The sequence below is a fragment of the Lynx canadensis genome, chromosome D1 (assembly GCF_007474595.2).
Source record: "Lynx canadensis isolate LIC74 chromosome D1, mLynCan4.pri.v2, whole genome shotgun sequence".
In the NCBI taxonomy this organism is placed as follows: domain Eukaryota; kingdom Metazoa; phylum Chordata; class Mammalia; order Carnivora; family Felidae; genus Lynx; species Lynx canadensis.
In genome coordinates this window covers 86879066-86899571 of record NC_044312.2, presented here as the reverse complement: position 1 = coordinate 86899571, position 20506 = coordinate 86879066, and the positions used below count along the sequence as shown (strand labels likewise).

Here is a 20506-nt window from a genome sequence, read left to right as displayed (position 1 = left end):
CCTACTTCACTTCCTTCCAGAATTCGGATGCTGCACCACACAGAGCATTGACTGTTGTTCTGCCTGCATTACGTCCTCGGTGGTTAATAGCGGGCAGTTCCAACCTCTCAGCATCTATTTCCTCATCTCAGAAATGGGGATCATAACCGTTAATTAAAATGGTTGTTATGAGAAGTAGAGAGAATGTATGAGAGAGACCAGCCACTCAGTAAATGATGGCCAATAATAATAATAACTATTATTACGAAAAGAAGAGAAGGAGAAGGAGGAGGCAAGAAGGAGGAAAAGGGGAGGAAAGCCAATTCTAATTACATAAAGAAGTCACCCCACAGGGCCATCTGGGTAGCATAAGAGTGATTTTATAGTACACTTTGAGAAATTTTACTTAACATTCTCTTAAATAAGCTCACTAATTTTCCTGATGGGATTATTCTTTGTTTCTAGGCTTCCAACATTTTATCCTGTTTTCAGTATACAATATTTTAGGTCTGACATCAAAAAGTGCATCGTCTGTTTTTATCTTTCTCAGCCTCATCCACATCCTTGGTTACTGTTGCCAGGTATCCTGGGGTCACCCAAAGTACTTTTGTTCTAGAGACCTTTCAAGTAAGCCAAGGGAACAGTTTAGAAAACTTCACTTGTTTGTAGACAAAAATATATTAAAACAACCAAGGGAGAAATTACTCTATGGGATAATTATTTTTAATGCCTTACTGGACACATTTGAAATGCTTTTTGAGTCCTTTGGGAGTCAAATTAGGAGAAAATCTTTGTTTTATTTTGTTTTACATCTTGGAACTTGATCTTTGATAAATGTCTGTGATGCTTGCAGGTTGTGTAACACCCCCCCCCCCACCATGCTGTCAGGATTTCATCAGCCTTAAACAGGCAACAAAAAATACAGGGTAGAGAGGATTAACGGTTTCTTTGTGGCTTTCTGGTTATCTTCCTTTGATTATGCTACTAAATGCAGTTTGGAAAGGCTTGTGGTGCTTTGGGTTTGATGAGCCACTGGCTTCAATTCAGTTCCAAACCAGAAGAGCTCCCCCTTGGGGCATCCTTGTTGCTAAACGTCTGCAAGGCATCATTTACTAATTCAAACAAAAAAGATGGCTGTCATTGTGTGAGATATCCCTGGATGTCAGGTCCTCCATAAGTTATAATGATGCTTTCTTAATTTTAACAATATTGTGATTAGGTAATTATTTACAGGCCCACCATAGGCCCTCTCTCTAAAACTTAATGAAGTGGCCTTTAGTCTCCCTGATTACCACAGGGGAGAACTGAAGAGAATTCTTGGACCTGGTACGAGGGAGGGTTGTAACAAGGATATTTCTTTCAGTGGAGCTTCCACACCCTGTTTCAATAGTGACCAAGTCCTACAGCACAGCCAGACAGAACAAGTTGAGAGCAAGGACTGGGTGCCTCCTGTTTGATCATTGGGACTGCGATATGTACTCCGTAAGTGTGAACAATGAATGCTGTGACAGAAGGATGGATCTTCCTCCCATGGGCCTGACCTTAGGGAGAGCTCTGCCACTAACTAGCAGGGCAATCTGGGGCAAGTCATATAATGTTTTATCTGAAAAATGAGGGCTAGATGCTCTTTAAAGTGCCTTGCAGTTGTAACCTGCTGCAAACTGCTGTTTTTTTTTTTTAATTAAAAAATTATTTTATTTATTTTTGAGATAGAGACAGAGCACAAGTGGGAGAGGGGCAGAGAGAGAGGGACACACAGAATTTGAAGCACGCTCCAGGCTCCAAGCTGTCAGCACACAGCCTGACATGGGGCTCAAACCACAAACCATGAGACCATGACCTGAGGCCGAAGTCAGACACTCAGCCAGGCACCCCTGCTGTTTCAACCCAGAGAAAAATTACCTTACATATCCTGTGTGAAGTGAATGTTACCTGGGAAGGTAGCATATTGAATTAGGAAAAGGAGATGATCGAGAATTTCTTAGAAACTATTTAGAATCCTCTTGCTGCTCCACTTCCCCCAAATTACTTAAAGCATGTCCAACATTTATTTAAAAGTGAAGAAGCCCAGCTATCTCAAATATACTTGTCTTTTGAAAATGGTTCTATTGATGGAATTCAGGAGGGAACTCTAGTCTCCGTGGGGGTCTCCAAGCACGTGACCCATCTGAGATGACAGGTGAAATTTTCTATTTTTTATATCTGTATTTCAAACACAGAGATAGATGATCAAGGAGCAGCTTTGGCATTTTGCACTCATCTCAGATCCAGTTAAGATAGACATAACTAGAACTGTGTTCAGTGAATGCAATTGCCTTAAGGAAATAGGGTAAAATTGGCCTAACAGATGTTCGTGTTTATCTAATAATAATAATAATAACAACAACAACAACAACAACACACTGTGTTTATCTGGAGCACAACTAAATTGTTCCTGCTGATTTCAAGGTCCTAGTGCAAAATCCTGGATTCAGATCCTGTGGATTTATCACACCCACTGGAGGGACCTCGGCTTTCGAAAGCTCTGAATGGATTATCCTCTTCCAAGAGTCGGCTCATCCTTTCCAAAAGATAACATCTTGTTTCTCTGGTCTGAATTTCCCTAGCTTCTTTCAAAACACAATTCGTGGAAAACAATGTGTGAGAACACATGACTATGGGAAGTGCTCGCGGGACTACTGCAATAAATATGTCAGGTATATAAACTAACTGATGCTATTTATTTGGTCTGTAAGAAGAAAGTATCGGGATACAATAAATTACAGTCATTTTTCAACATCTCAGATTTCTCCAGTAACGCATATATGTTGGCAGACCTTAGTGGATCATGCTAATTTATTTGTAAATCATCAAAGGAAAGAATAAAACATATGTTCCAGGCAAGTGAATGGAATGGAAAACCGAATTGGCAACAGTAATATTTTCCTCCCCCAGAAGTAAACATGTCAACATGGTGAAGAGGGTTTTGTCCACTTCTGGCTGAACTTGAGCGGTGAGATGGCTAATACCGAGGGACCCAGCTTAGCAGTCCTTTCTCACAAAGCATTCCATGATTCAAGAAAAGGGCAGTCTGCAGCGTGACATGGAGAACTAGGTCAGAATAATATTTCTTAATGGTGATTCCTACAATGTTCTATTAATTACAGCAGTGGTTCAGAATTTTCTGTGCCTTGGTAGGTTGTATTTTAAGTAGGCACTAATTTTTTTTTAATTTAATGTGATATAAAACGGAGTTCGAAGGAATCCCTACTATGTAAGTGGGGGAAAAATGATGTAGGGGAGTAGAAAAAAAACATGTACTTATCCATATATATACAGCACAAGTCGGTTATTCCAAAGATGATCTTTGTGAACATAAAAGTTTATGCTGCTTTTGATTTGTGTGGTTTAAAAAAAAAACACAATAACACTAGCAATGTTTAGGGATCTTGGAGCATAACATCAGAACAGAAACTCTTTGCCCTAAATTCACGTGTACTCTCTGGCTTTCTCTCTTATTGCTTCACATAGATTCTCCCTCTTTTCTGGCTAAATTAGTTAACCCACAGTTGCCTTTGTGGAAGGCATCCCTACAACATGCCTTGCCTTTTCTCACCTGCCTGTTTTTGTTCCCACCATTTATCGAGGCTGGGGAGAGGCACCCTCCAGTTCCACTGGAATGGGGTGGGAGAACCTAGCTCAAGGGCCCTCCTCCCATGAAGCTTCTTTTTACCCCAGCTAGAAAATGATGGTCTCTTCTCAAGCAGGCTTCCTCAACCTCAGCACTGCTGACATTTTAGGCACGATAATTCTTTGTTGAGGGGGGGGGTACTGTTTAGAGTGGTTAGCAGCACCCCTGGCCTCTAGATGCCAGTAACATCCGCCTTCCTACCTCCACCAAGTTGAGACAATCACAGTGTCTCCAGACTTTGCCAGATGCCCTGCGCAGGGGGAGGTAGAAAATCACCCCAGTTAAGAGCTACTACTGCCCTAGGGCTCTCCCAAATCAGATCACAAAGAGAATAAGGGTCAGGTTCCTAGCAGTGTTTTGGTTTCACATTGAAATTTATTTGATGATTAATGAACAAAGGTGTTTTTTTTTTTTCTTTAATATCAGTTGGCAGTTTCTGAAAATTAATGCATTAGGTTAGTTTGAATCAGGCCAGACTCAGAAAACTATAAAAAGGAATTACATTACTGCCTCTTTCTTTTTAGAAAAAGCTTGGGTTTTTTTGTTTGTTTGATTTTTTAAAGAACTATAATTTTGTTACTGCACCATTGGATTGAAATGAGAAGCCACCAGAGAACGTCTCTGCATCTTTTGAAACGTTATTGTTGAAGTCACTAACCATTATCTGATGACCCTTAGAGAAAATGCCAGTAAGCTAAGTTTCTGTCAGAGTTAGTACTAGAAAATTTTTTCTTTTCTGAAAAAACTGGGTTTCTTCTTACTATTTCATAATGGGAGATGTGTAACTAGTTTTATTTTCCTTTTTTGACTTGGCTGTTGGGAAGCTCAGAACTAAGTTTTATGCTCAATTACAGTAATTATCTTCATCCTTTGATTTCTAATATTAATCCAACTTTTTGTTCTCCTCACTAGCCACAATTAACTCTTGTCTTTCACTTTTGTTCTGATTGCTTTCTTGAATCTGTCTCTTTTATAAAATAAAATTTTAAGCAAGTGGAGTCCTTACCAAGCAGGACACTTTGGGAAGTAAAAAGAGAGCAATTAATGATTAAGCTGGACAACAGCTTAACCTGAGACTGTTTGGGGTAAGATAAAAATGTGGTGTCACTCTAGAAATAAATAATAAACATAACAGAGAACAACAGTTATTCCATTCTCAGGTTGGGGATAATTAAAGATAAACATATGCCCTAAATAGAGAATCAAAGTTATGTGTTTATCATTCATTGGTGTGTCACAACTGTTGATAGAGTTTAATATTTATTACCTCTTAGGAAATTTTGTAATTAGCCACTGTATCGGGAGAGAAAAAAATCTTGGGCTTTCTTAATGTATTTAATTTCTACTAAAAGGGAGAGGGAGATCCTTTAGATCTGGAACCAGTGATCACAATAGGAAGTTTCATTTGCGTGTGATTTATGGAGACTTGGAATAAAGGCAATATTGACCAGTATCAGATTCTAATGACTCTATCTTGTTTTTCCTAAGCAACTTCTCATAAACTTTTGTATATCTTAAGCGGCCCAGCTGATACTATGTTCAAGCCTGTTACAGAGCTATTAATAAAAGCTATGTGGCAACCCAGGAAGAGAGTCAAACCATTTTTTTCTCTTCATTGGCTGGAAACAGTTTTCTGCTTATTTTGAAAAACATGAGATCACTAAAGTTCATGATATATGCTGGACATTCTGCAAAGAAACTCAGAGAAAATAAATGGGATTCTAACTTATTACCTAAAGGACTCATAGTCAAAAGGAAAGTCATTGCCAATGCCTTGACTGCAAAGTCTTTCCTATGTGGAGTGAGATTTCAATGTGGTACAGGTGAATTTAAAAGAAGATGGGACTTTTTTTCTGTGTGTGCTCAGAATCATGCTGTAATTCAAGTTCTTGGTGGCTGATCTGTTTTTTGAAGTAAATTAATATTCTCTGATTAAACAAACTGAAAATTTAAGAACTACCATTTATTGATTTCTGACTACATGCCAAGCACCATGCAGGCACTTGACAAGCATTGTATTAATCTGTTCTCAAAACAGCTCTGTGAAATGAATGTATCATTAGCTCCATTTTTACAGTTATGAACCTTAAGCCTCAAGGACAACAAAGAATAAAGAGACGATCAGAGCCATCTGATCTCTAAGCCCTGCTCTTTATACTATTTCATACTGCCACAGTATGAAAATGTAAAGCTCAGCTCTGGGAGCAAGGAGAATGGCCAGAGAAAGATAACAATAATAGTAACAGCAGCATTTAGGTAGCAAGCACTCTATGCCAGGTAGTTACATATGTCTCATTTAATTCTTGCAACAGTCCTGTGAGAAAGGTACTATGCCCACTTTACAGAGAAACAGGAGAGAAAGTGATATACTCTCCAGCGCCCTGTAGCATTTCTTGCCCCGGTTAGTTCCCATGTTACAAGTGGTCTTGATGTTTCTCTGTGTGTGTTGCTTAGCATTTTGCAGTTTTTAAATCACTCTGTTTAATTTATTTTCATTCTTACGATCATCCTCATTTACAGATAAGGATATTGAAAAAAATCAAGAGCTTAAGCTATTTCCCAAGGCCATGGCCATTGGGTTATTGCAGAAACAGGATTTGAGCCCAGGTGTGTGTTTGTTTGTTTTTAATTTGAGAGAGAGGCAGAAGGAAAGAAAGAGAGAATCCTAAGCAGGTTCCACACTCAGCATGGAGCCCTACACAGGGCTCAATCCCACGACCCTGGGATCATGACCTGAGAGGAAATCAAGAGTCAGATGTTCAACCAATGGAGCCACGCAGGCACCCCAAGCCAAGGTAATTTTATACCTAGCCCAGGATCTTTATTCTGGACCACACTGCATATCTGAATGTGGCTGTAAGGAACAGTACAATCCGAAACTTTTCAAGCTGATGCTGACCTATATAGCCTTCTGTACTGAAAGGAAAGAATCTAAGCTTGATTTTGAAGCAGAAGCCATATATTTCCTTTCAGGCCTGGCTGTAGGACAGAATGATTTCGATTCACTTTAAGGTGGCAACCACTTTGCTTAAGGTCAGACTTGTTGGCAAGGGCTTCTCTTCCTGCCCTTCTCCCTGATCCAACAGCAGTGCAGATTTTCTTAACCCCACACCAATATTGATACTACGTGTAGAACTTATCAACTAATTAGAAGCAAAGGAAAACAGAGTCTATATTTCCTCATCCAGTTCTCTCAACTTGAATAGGTGCTGTTGTTTTATCTTGAAGAGGAGGAAAATGGAGTGTTGCACAGGTAACTTTCACACTCAGCTGGTGGTGGTGATTTTAATCCAGCCCTATAGAAACTGCCACCCTCCTGATTCCATAAGTCCAGCCCCTGATAGGCAGAGATCTGTCCAGAGCAAACATTCCAAATCCTTCAAGCCCTTCTTGCCCCTTGACAGTAAGGTAGGATACTAACAAACACATTAAGATAGAGGGCAGTTCAGGTAAAAGATGGGAAGAAGCGGGAGTATATTTGTTCCCATCCCTGTCTTACTTTTAGTCCTCTAGTCTAGAAAATCTCCTTGTGTCCTTTGTAGCAGTTATCCCTATCTGAAAGCATCTGCCTTGTTTGCGTGTAATTTTTCTGTCATCCCTACTGGAATGTAACCTCTGTGTGAGCAGAGTAGAGCCTGTCCTCTTACTCCTGTCTTTCCGGTCCCTGCCACAATGCTTGGCACAACGGAAGTGCCAGTAAATAGTTTGCCCCATAGTGAATGAACTGATAGCACGCAAAAGCTGAGATGTCCCTGCTGAAAAAAGGGGGGACTATTTCCCTTTCTCTGGTAAACTCCTTGATTAGAGAGGAGAGAGAGAGAGGAGAGAGAGAGAGAGAGAGAGAGAGAGAAAGCTTTGGAACAATCATTTCTAAAAGGCAAAGAAAGCCTTGGTTTGCCAAGATTTACAGAGAGCTGTGATTATGAGCTTTGCAAGCCATTGCTCCTTAAACATTGTCAGATTTTTTTTGTCTTGGTAAACCTCTGCTAGGAATTCTGACAACTCCCCTTCCTCACCCCTCCACCCCTCTTCTCCCAGTCCACCTCTAGTGAATACACATCCTTCTCCTGCCGACCAGCTACATATCCGGGTTCACAGACGAAGGCTCAGGTGGCTCTTCACTAATGGCTCATCCGTTATCTGTATGAAGAGTCAGTGCCTTTTCTGAGTAGATTTTTTTTTTTAAAGCTAAATTGACCTTTGGGGGGGGGGGAAGCATTCTACAGATAGCATGTTTGCTCTCTATTCATCTCTTCTTTCCTTATTTCTTGTCTTCTCTTCGAATCTATCCTGCATACCTTTCTTCAAAAATTGTCTACTGAGTATTACTAATGCAGACTGTGGAGATTTTTTCCTTTCTGCCTCACTTTTCGAGCCACCACAGCGCTAACAGGCTGCTCTGAGAACATACCCTTCCTGCCCTGCCATTGCCCCCATATCCTTACTCACATTTGGATATTTTTACGGCATATATTCAGTTGAAAGATATACTGATACTTGTTTTATATGAACATTTATACACCAGGACCCTTGTGAGGCACTGACTTCATTGGGATACTTTATGGCTTAATACATCTGAATGATTTATATCTCATTTTGTCTAAGCATTTATGCTAATAAATTTAACAGATTCCCCAGTACTGCCTGACGGTCCTTCATTTTCTTCAGAGGGTCAAAGCGAGAGGAAAATAAGGCAGCATGTTACTTAAAGAAAGAAGGAAGAAATTGGCCCTAACCGATTGAGAACACAAATAAAATTAAACGCAAATAAAATATCTGATTACAGTTTTAGCTGGAGCAGGTCAAGTTCCTAGATCCAGATAGATTCTGTAATTAAGCTGCTTCTCAAAGGCAGAATCACAAAATGACAGAATATTTAGCAAGCTAATTTACTGAGGTATATTTTGGTCCCATATAATTAAATCCAACACTTAGGAAAAACACGGGGGAAAAAAGCCCTGACAACTATTAAACTGAGTGCAGCCGGGAGAGGGAAAGGGATAAGATAAAATCCAGTCTATAAAATATATTCCATTATCTTTTATACGTTAAAAAAAACACAAAAGAATACTTGGAAAGAATCTTCTAAGCTGGGAAGATTTTAAGATTGCGTGGAGATTTTTTTTTTTTACAGGTGCAGAATAAGTTGGGTTTTTTTTTTTTTCTTTTCCCCATTTTTTCCCCTGTTGTTTGCAAAGTTGAATCTGGGGTCAGGAGTTCTAATTGTAACCTCAGACTAGAATTCCAGATGGTGCGCTGAGGACTGCAAGCAACTCTCAGTTCATCAATTTCATGGGCCTACGTATCTGCTCTGGCCACGGCCCGGCCTCCATCCCCACTGTGGCATTAATGCAGAACAAATTGAGACATATCCTCTATATAATTAGTTCCAGAATTTAAAAAGATTTACGGTATAATAATAGAGGCAGCGCTGCGGAATCCTTCCAATGGGGACTCTGGGAGCTTGGGGACCATCATCTCGCGGTGGCATCAGAACAGACGGGTAACTGGCGATTCCAAGAACTGCACGCTGGGGGAGAGGGGATATTTTTGCAAGACCCAGGTGGTGGTTCTCGCCGGTCCTGAACGCCAAACTGGGTCAGAGAACGGAGTCTGAACTGTAGACGAGTGGTTGTTCAAAAACATCGGGTTATTTTTTCAAAGGAGCAGAGGAAACCAGGGTGGAGGGCAAGGGGAAGGTGGACTCCGACAAAAGTCCCTCCTTGACTTTTTTTTTTAATTTAAAGAAATGAAGCTGGGGTTTCTACCGCCAGCACCGGGCTGGAAACGGGCTTAAGCGCCTGCCGGGCGGCTGGGGGGAAGCAGATACCTAAGAGTTGGGAGGCTTCAGGGTGGAGAGGAGCAGCCGGTAGGCTGCCCGTCCTGCGCTCGGAGCTCCTGCGCGAGGTGCTAACCCAGCGCCAGTTCCTCGGGGCGGCTGGCGGTCGAGCCACTCCTCTTCGGCGTCTGCGGCCCCAGCCCTTGACAGATCGCAGTGCTTCGGTGTGTTTATTCAGTTGTCGGCGGCCGCGGGGTGACGCCCGGAGCGCGCCTGGGAGTATGCGCTGCCCCCTGGGGCCGCGGCTGCTCCGCCGGGCCCGGCTCTTGGTCAGAGCCGAGGTCAAAGTGGGGGGTTTAGAGGTCCTCAGTACCCCCTCCCACTCAGCAGCGATTTTTTTGATCTTGCAATAATTAAGCACTTTCCAGGCCAGGATGCGTTTTACCAACGTACCAAAGCCATATGGATTGTCAGCTTCTCTCTCCCCCTCCTTTCTTTACTCATTCCATTTGCTCTAGGAAGGCAGAGGGGTCGTGGGAGTAAAGCCCCGAGCTAGACGTTGAGCGACCTGGGTTTCAGCTCGGCTTTGCCACTATCTTGCTACGCATCCTTAAACAAGAATAGTGACAAAATTGTAACGTTTATTGAACGCATAAACCAACACTATCCTCCTGTCTAATCCTTATGACCCCATGAGGTGGACGCTAGGATTCCACTATCCCCTTTGATCAATAAGAAAACTAAGCCTCAGAGAGGCTATGGAACTCATCCAGGGTTACACAGCTGTTACCTGGTGGACCTGAGGTTCCGTTCTCCGACCACCAGTTCCTGGCTTTTAACCACTGAGCTCCACAGCTGCCTTTCCTCCGCTGCCTGGGCCTCAGTTTACTTCTCTGTAGACGGGGAGTTGAACTTCCATCTCTGCCAAACGGTGATTCAGACCAGCTCCTCTGTGCCACAGGTCTCAGCGCTGACGTTGAGTGGGAACGTGGATGAGAGAAGTGCGCGGCCAGGTCTACGCAGCCCTCATTTCCTTGGGCCTAGAGCTCCGGAGGTGCAGGACAGCGCCTACATGCGGGGGCGGGCTACAGAGTGGACCTTCCTCGCGGCCAGACTGTCTGTCTCTCCCTCCGGCAGGCTCCGGGTGCCGAGGCCAGCGTAGCGGGCGCGGCTGCGCGGTTAACCGCCGAGCTCCCGCAGAGAACGTTACCCAACGGAGGAAGTGGGACCTCAGTTGGCTGGTTCCCCGGAGGTGGCTCAGGCGCTCCAGGGCTTCCGGGCGTGGGGATGGGCAGGGGGCATTCGAGTGAGGCCCTCTGGGGTGAGGCCCTCCGACTTCGAGCGGCTCCGGACGCACAGCACTGACTTGTTGACCCCGCGGGTTGCAGGGAACTCCTCCCACTCCTTCGGACTACTAAATTGGGGTGAGGAGGCACCCCAGGATTGAAGCGGGGATCGCACTACGGTTCCTCTCTCCCTCTAGGATTCTCAGACAACAAATGGCGGTGGAGAGAGGAGTCCTAAATTTTCTCGCCCCCCCCCCTTTCCTCTCCACCCCACCCCACTGGTGAACTTCTTCTGTAAAACATAAAGGCAGGGAATTAAGCACTTCTGCCCTGTCTGGGATTCAAAACCACAAAATCTCCCGTTCAAACCACCTCCCCCCCAAATACCCACCAAAAAACTTTGCAATGTTGGGTGAAAGAGAAACAACCTGGATCTTTTCGTTTGCAAATGAAAATCCCTGACTTTTCATAAAGGGCTTTCCTTCCCTCGTGGCGCCTGAGTGAGTCCTAGTTGAGAAAAATTCCTTCGAAGTAGAAATAAAAGTGGGAAGTATGAGACAGGGGTCTGGGGCATTCTAAGGGCAAAATGGCCTGAGAAGTTTCGTCTCGCGGGGCCTTTCTGCACCAAAACGACCAAACGTCCTTGCCCTCTGCCTAGCCCTCAGCCCGGCTGCAGGTTTAGAGATGGCACTTGTGGGAGCGTGGTGGACAATCCACAGAGTGTAGGGGGAGGAAGAGATGGTCTCCAGAGCCTTTTCATTTCTTTAAAAATATATAAAGCTTCTGAGTGGAAACAAGCACAGTCAAGCACCAAAGTAGCGCAGAGAGGGGTGTAGGACCTCGTAGGTGGCCTGGGGAACAACCCGGTAGCGCCTGTGCCCGACCTTTGCCCTCACCGTCTCCTGTGCCTCTAGGACTAGCGACCCCAAGAGGAGGGAATTTTGTTTGGCGTGTGGGCCCTGAGCGTGCTAACGCAACTCCCACTTCCTTCGTTTTACTCAGTGCAGATTAAAAGCAAAGAGCAAGAAATGGAGAGTATGTCAAAGCTTTTTAAAACGTTCTGTTTCTTTGTAAAACTGCGGCTACCTTGGTTGTCGCTTCGCTGGAGCTGCGGGCCCCATCCGCGGCCAGCCTGGAATAAGAGGCCTGGCGGCAACCGGCCGCTGCCCGCCCGTGCTCCAGGCGGTTCCAGGTTGCGCCGTCGCCGCTACCCCCTGCCTCTCCCGGGCTTTTCCACGTGCCCCGAAACGCACTCCAACCCGGGTTCCCAGCGCTTCTCCTTGCTTAGGGTCTGCATCCCCTTAAATCCTGACTGTTCTGGAAGAACCAAAAAAAAAAACAAAAAAACAAAAACAAAACAAAACCCCAAACACCTGCCCTGAGGCGTGGGGCTCCCAAAGAGTGACTAGTTGGAGGGAGGAGTCTGTTGCGGCGATGCCCGGATCTCAGAGCTCCAAACCACGCGAACGCTGCCACCGACTGTGGGCCACTGTGTGCTTTCCTTCGTGGTCCTCCTAGCCGGTTTGCGCCTTATCAGTTACTGCTTATCCAGAATGGTACTCTTGACCGTGAGCAGAGGCCGAGCTAGGTGGGATTAACTCTAGGATCCAACGTCTCCCCGCGTGCTTGTCTTCGAATCCTTTCCACCCCTCACCCTCCAAAACGGGCTCTGAGATTCTCCAGTCAGAATATGTGCAGGCTCTGGGTGTTTCCCTAAGGGTATTCTTCCCTCCCAGACTAGCCGCTGTTCGCTGGAAAGGAAGATTAAGTGCCGCTGGCACCGATTTTTAGGCAGGCGGCAACTGCCCTCCTCTGGGCGCAAATGTCACCAAGTTAACCAACTACCAAACGATCGAAACATGCCGTTTATCACAGCTGATGCACCCCGTCCCCCAAGTCACCCACGTTCACCTTGAGTCTGGCCTCTGGAACCCACAAGGTGTCACCCCCACCCCAGTGAACCTGAGATTACGGCCACCACTCCTGCCCGGCGGCTCTAGAAACGAAGCAAGAGCCGGGCTTGCGGGCGCAGAACGAAGGAATTAGCCTCTCTGAAGCCCGGGAAAGTTTTCCGTGCTTTCCTGAAGTTCCCGCCGTCTGGGAGCTCACCTGCCCCTCCCTTGAGCCCGCCCTCTCACGTTAACAACCCCATCCCCCCCCCCCCCATCACAAATGGACGTAGTGGGGACATTCACTGCTCACCTGGAGAGGCTCTCCCAGAGGCGCCCACACTTGAGAAGGCCGAGAAGGGGAGGTGGGGGGAGGGCTGTGTCCCACAGGCCAGCTAGGAGCGCGTGGCGGGTAGGAGAGGAGGGTGTTTCCTAGAGGTAGGCTCCCTCAGGCCCGCCCCCCCCCCCGCCGCGAGGGCGCCCCCGCCGAGCCGCGCGCGCCGCCCGGCCAGGCTTGGGCTGCGGTGTGAATGGAACTGCCGAGGCTCCTGGCTCCTCCTCCTCCCCCGCCGCCGGCCCCTCTTATTTGAGCTTTGGGAAGCTGGGGGCAGCCAGGCAGCTGGGGTAAGGAGTTCAAGGCAGCGCCCACACCCGGGGGCTCTCCGCAACCCGACCGCCAGTCCGCTCCCCCTTTCCCGCCCTCCCTCCCACTCATTCAGTCACCCACCCACCCAGAGCCGGGACGGCAGCCCAGGAGCCGGGGCCCCGCTGCCTCCTTGCCGCGATCCTGGACTTCCTTCTGCCGCAGGAACCGGCTTCCACGTGTGCCCCGGAGCCGGCGTCTTCTCACTCGCTCCGCTCCGGGCCAGGGTGCTTTCCGCAGCCCGAACAGCCGGGGCTCCGGGGCCCGGGTGGCATCTGGGGCAAGTTAGGAGCGGCCGAGTCCAGTGCCCAGCATCTGCAAGGCCGAAGGAGCGGCGGGGCGTCCGGGGCTGAGCCGCAGCAAATGGGCTCTGACGTGCGGGACCTGAATGCACTGCTGCCAGCGGTACCCTCGCTGGGTGGCGGGGGTGGCTGCGCCCTGCCCGTGAGCGGCGCCGCGCAGTGGGCGCCAGTGCTGGATTTTGCACCCCCGGGCGCCTCGGCTTACGGTTCCTTGGGCGGACCCGCGCCGCCGCCGGCGCCGCCGCCACCCCCGCCGCCGCCGCCGCCTCACTCCTTCATCAAACAAGAGCCGAGCTGGGGCGGCGCGGAGCCGCATGAGGAGCAGTGCTTGAGCGCCTTCACCGTGCATTTCTCCGGCCAGTTCACCGGCACAGCTGGAGCCTGTCGCTACGGGCCCTTCGGTCCTCCTCCGCCCAGCCAGGCGTCCTCCAGCCAGGCCAGGATGTTCCCCAATGCGCCCTACCTGCCCAGCTGCCTCGAGAGCCAGCCGGCTATTCGCAACCAGGGTAAGCAGGCCGGGGAGCGCCCCCTATACGCGGGGTGGTGGCGCCGGGGCTACCGTCCCGCGCTGGCACTCCCCTGTCCTACCCCTTCCCTGACCCCAGCGCTTACCCGGCTGCCTCCCCAAGGACTGTGTGGATAGCGGAAGCAGCGGCTAAGGGAGAGGAGGCCCGGGAGAGGGAGAGGGAGTATGTGCCGGCATAGGCCCCCGACATCCTCCTGAACCAGGAGCCGGACTGGTTCTCGAGAGCCCGGGGGTCATCTGGAGCCCCTTGCACCCCGGGAGATTCCGGGACTTAGAGTCTCTGTGGGAGTGGGAAGGGGGAACGGGTGTGGTGTCTGGCGCTGTCTCGTCTCAGGAAGGTGTTTTGTGATTCAAGGCACCACCAAACTGTTAGGAGGCACTGGACCTTTTTAGCTTTTAAATTGAGGGACCAGCACGGGTGTGCAGCCGGTGTTCCTACCCTGAGCCAAAATGTCAGGAGCCGCTCCAGCCCCTAATACGGTGATGGCACACATTAGACGTGTGATAAGTATCACGGAGCAAAGAACGAGGCAAGGAACCCGCTAGCAAGTATACAGTGGCTTTCCTGGAACCGTGTCCCTATGGTAGTATAAGAAGCGGATGTCTCCTGGCGTCCAGCTCAGGCGGCGTCCATGAGGGCTCCAGGGCTGGAAGAGAACTCTGTTTATCCTATTTCAAGCTGTGTGGGACCGGGTCCTCCCTACCGTAGGGCCCAAGCACAGGCCCTCCTTTCAACGCGCCTTGCCTCCTTCTTGCCGTTAAACTCGGGGCTCAGATGAGGAAAGATTTTTGCAAAGCATGGGAGTTAGAACAAGAACAATTTACTTGCCCACTTCAGTCGGTGTACACATAGGGACACAGCCAATAGTTTTCTCATCCCTCTCTGGCGACTGCACACCTACTCCCCTCAGGAACTAGCTGGAACAAATCGTGCAGAGCCCCTGTAGTTTGTTTTACAAATTTATCCTAATTGGACTTCTGTGCTGTGTGAGAAACTATATCAATTTGAGTTGATTCACTATTTTAGGAAACGCCTTGCGAATTCAATGGCGGAGGGTTTTGCTGGAACAAAATTTCCCGCTAGCTTAGGGACTGGGATGCTTCTGGAATGCGTGGGATGGGAGAAGTAGAGCATGGACAGTTTGCAAGAGGTGCCAGGGCTTCCAAGGCACTGAAGGGCTCTATGCTTCCCGAAGATTCCTGCAACTTCTAAAGGAGTCTCTTCAGGCGGTTCCTAACTTAACCCAGCCTGGAGCACCTGGCTGTCCAGAAGCCCTGGTGAAATCGAAACCGTCTTCCCTTCTTCGTTCAGGGAATCTGGGATCTGTGTTTTGAGGAGCAACTGCAGGCAGGCTCACGGGGGCCCCTCCACTCAAGGTCTTTCTAAGTGAAGTTCTTGATTCGCCCCAAGGGATGTTGGAACAAGTCGGTGTCGATTCAGAGGCTTGTGTTCTCTGATCGTGTCACCTCTAATTAGCAGGTTGTTACCGTTTGCAAATCTCCAGGTCTCAGTTTCCCCATCTGTAAGAGGAAAGCTGAAATGGGCAACTTGGGGGCTGGGCCTCACCTGAAGTTCTGTGCCACTGGAGCAGAAATCCAACTTTCCTCTGACTTGGGGTTCTAAATTCAGAAGGCAGGAGACCACCTAAAATTGACTGGACCAGAAACCCACAAGACTGGCAGGCAGGGGTGTGATGTGAGTCTGTGTGTGGATGTGTGCTCTTTGCAGAGTCTGAGAAGCCATTTGGTCTATTTCTGGGGCTCAAAATACTACCATGCTGTTATCATTTATTTGAGTTCATCTAGATTCTGTGATGACTTTTGGAACCAGGGCTCTCTCACTTTGTTTGGACCCCTTCTATAGGCAGGTCTGGTGCCTGGGATCCCATCAGGTTAGCATAGGGTTGGGGGGCGGTGAGACTGTGGGCTTCTTAGCCAGTAGGCACTACAGTTAAGGGAAACGTCTGAATTCCTGTCTAGTAGGTAGGCCCAGCCGCTGAAGAGATAAAAGTCTTGGGAGTTGGGACCAGGATTGGCAGGTGGAGTTTTCTTCTCGACTCTGGGAAAACCCAGAGGAGAGCCAGCCCCAGACATGTACCACAACCTGTAAGGGGTTCCTTCTGTGAATTTAGGTTTTTCTTGCACTGAAAATGTAAAACGGGTCATGCTTGCCTGGCTGTTGGGACTTACTGGGCAGCTGGGAGGTGGGGTGGGAATGTCAGAAGCTGCTCAGCCCTGGCCTCGGGAACCCTGAGATTCTAGATTTATCCTATTGATTTCTAGTTTCCTGTGGCTCTCCCCAGGGATGCAGGGCCTAGCGGTGTGTGTGTGTGTGTGTGTGTGTGTTGGGAGAATCAGGGGCATCAGCTCCTTCCCTAAAGTATGGGAATGGCCATCAGCAGACCCAGGCCAAACTCCAGCAGAGAGGAGTCAAGACTCTGAATCCCCGTTCCTAGGCAAGGCAGCCTTGCCGTGGCCCACACGAGAGGACAATTGGCACCCTCTCCCGCCCCCCCCCCCCCAAGGGATCATACCATCACCTCCCCATTTTTTTTTTATAATTTCTTAAATAGTATAGGTGGTTTCCTAATATCATAAACATTAACTCGGCAAACATTTGTTGAGCCTCTACTCTATGCAAGGCACTGGGAAGTATTAAGACAGAGTGCATCTTTTAAATATCTCACAGCCTGACGGAGAAGTTGCTTATTTCTGGATGACAAAATCTAGGCTCTAAGAGATTATGTGTGCAAGAGGTCTCTCTGTGGCAGAGCTGGGACTCGAACCCAGACCATATTAGGTTACTTCTACCTCCTTTTCCAGGGATCTTGGCCCCTCTGTTGAGATGGATTTCCTTTGTTCCATTGGATGGGCACTGAACTAATTAATAGTGGTCTGGGCGTGAGGGCTCATGGTTTGTAAGGGCAGTCAGTAGTGGAGTGAGGACTGGGGTAGTCTCAGACTTAATGCGCAGGGGGCATCACCAAGCCACCCCAGGTTCAGTGCAGAGACCAGCTCTAGAGAAGGGCCAAGGGCACTTCTCTTTGAGTCACTTGAGTATTTCGTTGGGGGACAGATTTTCCCCTATTCTGCCACAGCTGTGGAGTCATCATTTCCAGCCTTCTGACCCCCTTCCTAACTGAGCCTCCATTCTACCCCTCAGCTCTCAGGAGGCCCGGCGGCCAGGCGGTTCCTGGGTTCCTCCAATGCCTCGAGCGGGGGAAAAGACGCGCAGAGCGTGTCTCGCCTCTCCTTGCGGTCAAGGTTGCACTCCATTCCCTAGCACTGACTAACCGTGGGAAAAGCGCTACCTTGGCGGATTAGAGCCTCTCCCTCTCGGGCATGTACAAGGAGCCTTTGAATACGCTGCTCTTTTCGCCAACAACTGTCCCTCCCTAGGTCCCCGCCCCCATGCTCTCAACGCCTAGACCAGCACGAGGCCCCAGGACAGCGCGATCTAATCAGTCCCGCGTCGGATAAGCTTCTAATTAAAAGAGCCCTCCCTCCCCTCCGCTGACGCTTTCGCCTCGGCCCCGCCGGGGGGGGGGGGGGTCTTGAGGGAGGGGGTTGGAGGCTGGCCTTTGTCCCCGGGTCTTCGTGTCCTGTAAGGTGGGGGGCCTTGGGAACCTCGCTGGACGCGGAGCCGACGCGGCGGGTGCGGGAACTGCAGCCTGCAATCCCACAGTTGGCGGAGCCCGCCTTCAAGAACAGCACCGTGCCCTGGGCCACAGCTTCTACTCATCAGTTCAGAAATGGAGAAGGGTTTGTCTAGGGACAATTTCTTTGCGGCTTCTGTTTCTCCTGTTTAAAAAAACTTCTTTCAAAATTCGGCCTTTTTTCTGCAAAATGTGGCACTGAGAGCCAAATTTCGTTCGTAAGCTGACAGGCCTCAATCAGGGCTGTGCCTTTGCTCCCAAAAGGAGGCCCAAGGTTCTCACCCAGCCCTGACAGCTAATGGGGCGGGGGGTTATCTTTGCCTACTTAGCAGGCGATAGATTGAGGACTCTGGGGTCATGCAAATTATAAAAGCTTCTTAAGTTGTCAACTTGTGGCACCAAGCAGTGTTCGAGACTTGGCCTGCCTAGTACAATCCGGTAATTGGGACCTGTACCCACCCTCTTCCCCACTCCACTCCAACATGTAACACTGCCCGGTGTGGGTAGGAGAGGCTGGGTTTTTGTTTTTCTTTGGGGGGTTATGTTTCAAAGATTGGGGTAATGGTCTCCTTCCTCTTTCCATTCTAAATCTTCACAGACACTTGTCACAGAGCCTCTGTCACGCCTGGGGCAAGAGTTAGGGGGTGAGGGGCCTTTTCACCCACCCACTCCCCCGAAATTGAATGGAGTTTGGAGATCCAGTACAGGGACTGGGTGGGGGTGGGCTGGCACTGTGGCCCTGCATGAAGGCTGTGTGAGCATCAGGGCAGATCTCATTCACCTCCTGTCCTGGACCCTCAGTCCTGAGACTCTTGGGGACTGCGTGTATAGAAGGAGGGAATCCCACTAGTCAGTCTGTTCAGGGTTCCAGGACTGATCTTCATCTTAGCTGGAGGATGCTTTTTTTCCCCAGAGATGGCAACAGTTTTCCCAAAAGCTGGTGAGGAATAGATTAAAGCAATTTAATGACAATTACAGAAAGAGATACATTTTTCAATCAAGACTTTTTTTTTTTTTTTTAACCCAGCCTTCGGGGAGTTGGGGAAGAACACAGTTGCCCTTAGTTTTTCCGCAGGAAACTGGAGCAGGGGGCCCGTGCACTGCCATGAAGGGAAATGGAGGTACAGTCCGGCACACTCTAAAACAAGCGCCCTTCCCCGCCTGGAGCGCAAGGAACGTGGCCCCCACAGTGGTAGAGGTTAGGGACGCACTGGGTGCGAGTGGGTCCGAGGGGGTAAGGAGGAGGGCATAGGACAGAGGCCGGCGGGGCCATCTGGAAGGGCCTCACCAGCTTTCCTGTCGTGGTGTAGGGTCGCGCAGCTTCAGATAACATTACTCGGTAATTACTCTTCCCATTTAAAGCCCATGCCGTTTAACTGGCTCCGAGTAATTATGAAAGTTGGTGCGCGGTCCCCTGATTTACGGCTCCGAGTCAGCTCGGGGTCAGCCGAACAGATTCATTTCGCTCGCCCGCGCTGCCCCGGAGCAAGAGCCGCGTGTTTGTTTTGAAGAAGAACTTTCTCTGGCGAGCGGTTGGCGGTTTTCATACTTCACTTGCCCGAGGTTCGGCTCAGAAGCAGAAGGCAAGGTGGAAGAAGACAAGGGCGTAAATGAATTGGAAAAGGCGGGGAGGTCAGAGTTTTTCTTGAGAAAAGGCGGGGAGCCGCTCCGAGGTCACACATTTGGGCTTGGACCAGGCTCCCCGCCGAAAGTTCTGGAGACCGGTGGGGTGGCATCACCCTATGCTGGGGTTTCGAGTACGGGGGCCAGGCGCTTCTCTACCCTGGTTCTGCTTCAGAATCACCGACCCAGTCTCACCCCTGACGCTGTGCTTCTCTCCGCCGCGCTCGCAGGATACAGCACAGTCACCTTCGACGGGACGCCCAGCTACGGTCACACGCCCTCGCACCACGCGGCGCAGTTCCCTAACCACTCTTTCAAGCACGAGGACCCCATGGGCCAGCAGGGCTCTCTGGGTAAGCAGGCGGGAATGAGGTGGGGTCCTTCTCTCTTTCTTCCATGCCACTCCCGTCCCCATAATTTCCAAACCACAGCAAATCGGGAAAGGGAGAAGAGGACATCTAAAGGGATTTTTAGAAATAATCAGCCCAATCTCACTCAATTTAAAAGAAAAGATTGAGTTTTGTCCCGCCCCCCCCCAAGTATGTTAGGGACAGCTCCACTCAAACAAGCCTACGAATATGTCTACGTGTTCTACGAAGTGGCTAATAAAGGACTGTGCAGTGAGAAGCTGATTAGCTCCTTACGATCTGCACGCCCTCTCTCGGCACGCGCCGGCATCCAGACCCCTTGCCCCCAGTTTAGCCGAGGAGACTAGCTGGGGATGCTCTCTGTCCCAGCCCCTGCCCTCGGCCTCGCCCCGCGCGTCCCCACTCCCACCCCGAGCCCTTGGGGCGCGCTCACCCCGCTCTCCTCGGCTCTCCGCAGGCGAGCAGCAGTACTCTGTGCCGCCCCCCGTCTATGGCTGCCACACCCCCACCGACAGCTGCACTGGCAGCCAGGCCCTTCTGCTGAGGACGCCCTACAGCAGGTAGGAAGGCGCTCGCCACGGTGTCTGGGGCGCGCGAGCCGGCGGGAGCGGGAACGTCCGACGCGGGCAGCCCCGACCGCGGGCATGCAGGGTCCTGGAGGCAAAGGACACCTTTAGCTACTTAAAGCAAATTAAAGCAGATCTCCAGGCTCTGATTTGAAAGAAGTAGGTTTCCTCGTCTCCTGGTGTTCTTGGTTTGTTTGTTTTTTTAAATATAAATGAGGG

The 20506-nt window shown here is 49.2% G+C and overlaps 1 protein-coding gene and 1 long non-coding RNA gene across 2 annotated transcripts in view; one reads left to right on the top strand and one right to left on the bottom strand.

The window, feature by feature from the left end:
* Window positions 1-13051, bottom strand: part of LOC115525946 — a 64947-nt gene extending 51896 nt beyond the window's left edge. The window contains exon 1 of the long non-coding RNA XR_003972498.1: window positions 12917-13051. This is a non-coding gene — a long non-coding RNA (uncharacterized LOC115525946). The remainder of the gene's footprint in view (window positions 1-12916) is intronic.
* Window positions 13052-13552: 501 nt separating this feature from the next.
* Window positions 13553-20506, top strand: part of WT1 (WT1 transcription factor) — a 49743-nt gene continuing 42789 nt past the window's right edge. Inside the window, exons 1-3 of the mRNA XM_030333286.1 lie at window positions 13553-14054; window positions 19584-19706; window positions 20179-20281. Coding sequence (XP_030189146.1) covers window positions 13610-14054; window positions 19584-19706; window positions 20179-20281 — 671 coding nt within the window. The 5' untranslated portion in view covers window positions 13553-13609. The remainder of the gene's footprint in view (window positions 14055-19583; window positions 19707-20178; window positions 20282-20506) is intronic.